We start from the raw sequence: 4,129 nt of genomic DNA on the forward strand, positions 1-4,129 counted from the left end.
AAGCCAACCGCAGGGGCAGGGTGCCCGGTGTTTAACCATGGTATGTGACGAGGCCTTAGGTATGTCACAGTTACAGCTTGGACTGATGCCTTTTTCTGTGGTCAGCATGTAGGGTGAGAGAACCCAAATGGGTCCTGCCACCAGACCCAGCTCTGGTGCTCTTTGTAGGGTCTGGGACTCCTGTCTAACTTCCCTTTGGTTTGAAAATGCAGTGCTCCAGCTTCCCTGGCCCCCTGCTTGCCTACGTGTGCTCCTTCAGATCTCCAGCTAGTGGAGGAATGTCATGACCTATTAACTCTCCCACAAGTGTTTGAGAGCCACAGATCGTTGTAAAACACCTGCAGAACAGAGTACATACCAGGACTCCTGATATGCTTCCGAGACACTTGTCCTGCCTCTTTGGTGAATCTCAGGTATGCTGCTGGTTTGCATCTGGCCCCGTCCCACTTGCCTTCCTCCCTCCAATTTGTCCCATATTGCCCACATATTGGCGCAGAACCTCAAACAGAGGTCATGGACTTGCTGTAGCTTTCTCTCCACTTCTCTACTCATCTTGCATTAATGCCTGAGTGATAGGAAGCTTTTGTAAGCAGAGCAATAAGCTGAGCAATTGGAAAGCAGTACAGTACCCTACTTTGGCCAAGGGTGCAGAACAAAATGCCACCCCCGGTCTCTTTCTGGATGTACCTTACCCTGCCATGGTGCTCACTCTCACTAAAGAGAGGAATTTACCAAAAGGATTTACCAAAGATAGGAGGAATCATCTGAAAATGTGTTTTGTGAAATATGGCTTTGCAAGGTACAAGACACTGATGGCCACCATCCAGTCCTTGGACGCAGTGTGGTAGGTCTTTCAGTTCTGTTTTCCCAAGTCAGAGCCACTGTAATATTCTGTCTAGGCTGATAATTTGATAATCTTGATGTGTTACAAATAAACATGTATGCATAGGCATATGTGTAAAAATGCCATTTGTAATGTGGGAAAATATTCAGTATTTCAAAGAAACATAATGCTGTAGGTTTTTATGTGTACTTCTTTCAAAAACAGCCTGGCAGGTCTCCGTTAGTCTATGCAGTCATGTTGCCCTCTGTTGACTTCAGTATGTGCCTGCAGCTTTCTTCCTCCAGCTCCAAGTCAGAGCTGACTCTTGTTCTCAGGGCAGCTAACCAGAAGACTTAATGATGCAGTTTGTTTTCCTGACACAGAATCACAGAATGGTTGAGGTTGGAAGGGACCTCTGAAGGTCATCTTGTCCAAGCCCCTGCTCAAGCAGGGTCACCTAGAGCTGGTTGCCCAGGACCGTGTCTGGATGGCTTTTGAGTATCTCCATGGATGGAGACTCCACAATGTCCCTGGCATAACCTGTGCCAGTGCTTGGTCACCCTCACAGTGCAAAAGTGTTTCCTGATGTTCAGAGGGAACCTCCTGTGTTTCACTTTGTGCCTGTTGCCTCTGATCCTGTCACTGGGCACCACTGGAAAGAGCCCAGCTCTGTCCTCTTTGCACCCTCCCTTTAGATATTTATTGACATTGATGAGATCCCCCAGAGCCTTCTCTTCTCCAGGCTGAACAGTCCCAGCTCCCTCAGCTTTTCCTCGCAGGAGAGATGCTCCAGTCCCTTCATCATCTTTGTGGCTCTTCGCTGGACTCTCTCCAGTACATCCATGTCTCTTCTGTATTGGGGAGCCCAGAACTGGACCCAGCACCCCAGCTGTGGCCTCACCAATGCTGAGGAGAGGGGAAGGATCACCTCTGTTATCCTGCTGGCAATACTTTGCCTAACACAGCCTGGGATCCTTGGGACCCTGCTTTGCTGCAAGGGGACATTTCATGCATACTAAAGAATGCAATAAAAAGCAGGAGTGCACCCAGGTACTGTAACCCCAGTGTTCATGAAAGGAGTGCCACAACCAAAGAAAGCTGAGGTAGAGCCATGCCAGGAGCAACAGAACTTTCAGCATTCGCGTGCTCGTGGTTTACAACTACCACAGTCCTACATGCAATCCACTGGGGATCTGATCTTTATGGTCTTTATTACTCAGAGATGTAAAACCTCAAGTAAATATTTTAACAACCTCCAAATTCCAGCAAAGTCCCCAAGAAGGTTCAGAAAGGCAGTGCCAGCCACCATGACCCCAAGTGACGTGCAGTTAATGAGCAAGCCTGTTTAGAGGTGACTGCCAGGCCTGCAGCAAATGGGACGGAGGGATCCAGCCCTGCCCTCCCCTGCATCCCTTTGCCTCCCCACTTCTCCCATCCACCAAGACACGCTTTGATGCTTTCTGCATTTCCCCAGGTCCCCTACATCCTCTCTCTACTCCTGGGTATTGAAGCAATTGCCACACAAGTCCCCTTCCCTTTGGTGGCCAGGGTAATCAGCAGTGTCTTCTCTAATTTGAGAAAACTTCATGGTGCAGCGTGAACCCATGGCTGAGCCCTTCTGCTGGGACACAGGGAGTGCAAAGAGGTGCTGCAGCTCTATGGAGATTTCCCCATGGGGCTTTCCAGCAGCTCTGCTGGGGATTTGGCATCCCCCTCAGAGGGGTATGGGGATGGGCAGCCATCTGCTCTGCCCCATCCTGTTCTTGCACTTGCTACCCAGACTTTGCATCCTTAGCATGACATGACGTACCCAAAGCGTGTTCTTCAGAGCCTCGAGTCACGTCTTGTCACAGAAGATGGTCTTGTTCACTGCTAGCAATAAAAGTGCACTCATGGCATTTAGATCTACGCCTGAAAAAAATTTAGTTTCCCCAGAAACAATCACACGCTGCCGAGCACTGCCTGTGCAGAGGGGAGGGCTCTGGCACCCTGCTGCATACCAGGGTTGGGAGGCCTGGGGAAAGGCCATGGGGAATCAAAATGTGTTGGCTGAGTACCTTCAGTTAAGTACAGCTGGAGGATTTTTGCTTTTTATTCTCTTTGGTCTGCTCATTAGTGAGGATGGGAGGAAACGATGGGACCATGATACTTTTGCTGCAAACAGCAGGGACTCCGGGATGCCTTCTCATTAGCCAGCCTAAGAGTTAGGGATTTAAATGTAAAAATATCAGGCACATCCAGTCTCCAGTGTTGCTGGAGGTGCAATCAAAGAAATACTTATGTAGAAAGACAGAAGAAGAATTCTGACGACTGAATATGGCCTTCCCATTTGAAGCTGGGCTCTTTCACACAGTGTTATTAGGTGCTGGCGCCTTCATTAGCTAATGCACTTCCAATAGATCTGAATATATTTTATTAATGGGTGAATTACTCTTCTCCCAGCTTGTTCTTCTAAATAATTTAAGTCTGCTCTAAATCAGAAAACCTGGCATTTATGAATATTATGCTTCTCTTCTAAGGGATCTCCAAAATTTGTGCTCAATGATGTGCTTCTCTGCGTGGGAAATAGCAGACAGAACACTGCCACCCGATGGAATCTTGATTTTATGCAAGGAATTAGAAAGTCTAGAAAACCTGAGAACTCTTTTTTTTCCCAGGAAATATTTTCACTTTCGGGCAAGATAGGCAGTCAATATTACGAGCTATGTTGCACATCACTTACCTAAAGCCACATTTAGATGTTTTCAGCAGATATTTTAACTGAACAGAATATTTCACCTGTTCTAAACCAGCTGAGATTCAGCATAGAAGGAAAATGGTCTTGGCCCATTGCTGCTCCCTCGCAGGCAATGAAGGATTCAGGTTTTCAGATAGTGATAAAGTGCAAATAACAGAGTACCGCGGGGCGCGCACCCTTTTTTCTAGAAAATGAATAGTCTAGAAGAATATAAATAGCATTAAATGAAACTGCATCAAATATAAAAATGTCTCAATATTCTAGTTCGATGTTTTTCTTGATTAAATGAATTGAAAGCAATTATTCTAAGTCACCTGGAGGTCTTTCCAAAATGAAATACCTTAGATTTTGTATTTTTGAACACTTAAAAATCGAATTTACGTGCATTTCACTGTAATTTAGATGAAAGAGGTTTCATTCTGGAAAATGAAGTATTTGTATTTTCTCCGCCCGTTCCCAAACGTCGTTTTGACTCACGAGACGTGGGATTGCGAGCTGCTTTGCTTGGCCCGAACATTCGCTTTCGGGCCGCGTAAGGCTCCGCTCGGCTGCGCAGCTCCGCCCCGGGA

The 4,129-nt window shown here is 46.8% G+C and overlaps 1 protein-coding gene across 1 annotated transcript in view; it reads left to right on the plus strand.

Moving 5' to 3' along the window:
• The first annotated feature begins 698 nt into the window (after nucleotides 1–698).
• DLD (dihydrolipoamide dehydrogenase) overlaps nucleotides 699–4,129 on the plus strand; it is a 21,794-nt gene continuing 18,363 nt past the window's right edge. The window contains exon 1 of the mRNA XM_035891685.1: nucleotides 699–844. Within this exon, the coding sequence (XP_035747578.1) occupies nucleotides 699–844 (146 nt within the window). The remainder of the gene's footprint in view (nucleotides 845–4,129) is intronic.

This window comes from Egretta garzetta, unplaced genomic scaffold, assembly GCF_000687185.1.
Source record: "Egretta garzetta isolate BGI_Z169 unplaced genomic scaffold, ASM68718v1 scaffold33, whole genome shotgun sequence".
In the NCBI taxonomy this organism is placed as follows: domain Eukaryota; kingdom Metazoa; phylum Chordata; class Aves; order Pelecaniformes; family Ardeidae; genus Egretta; species Egretta garzetta.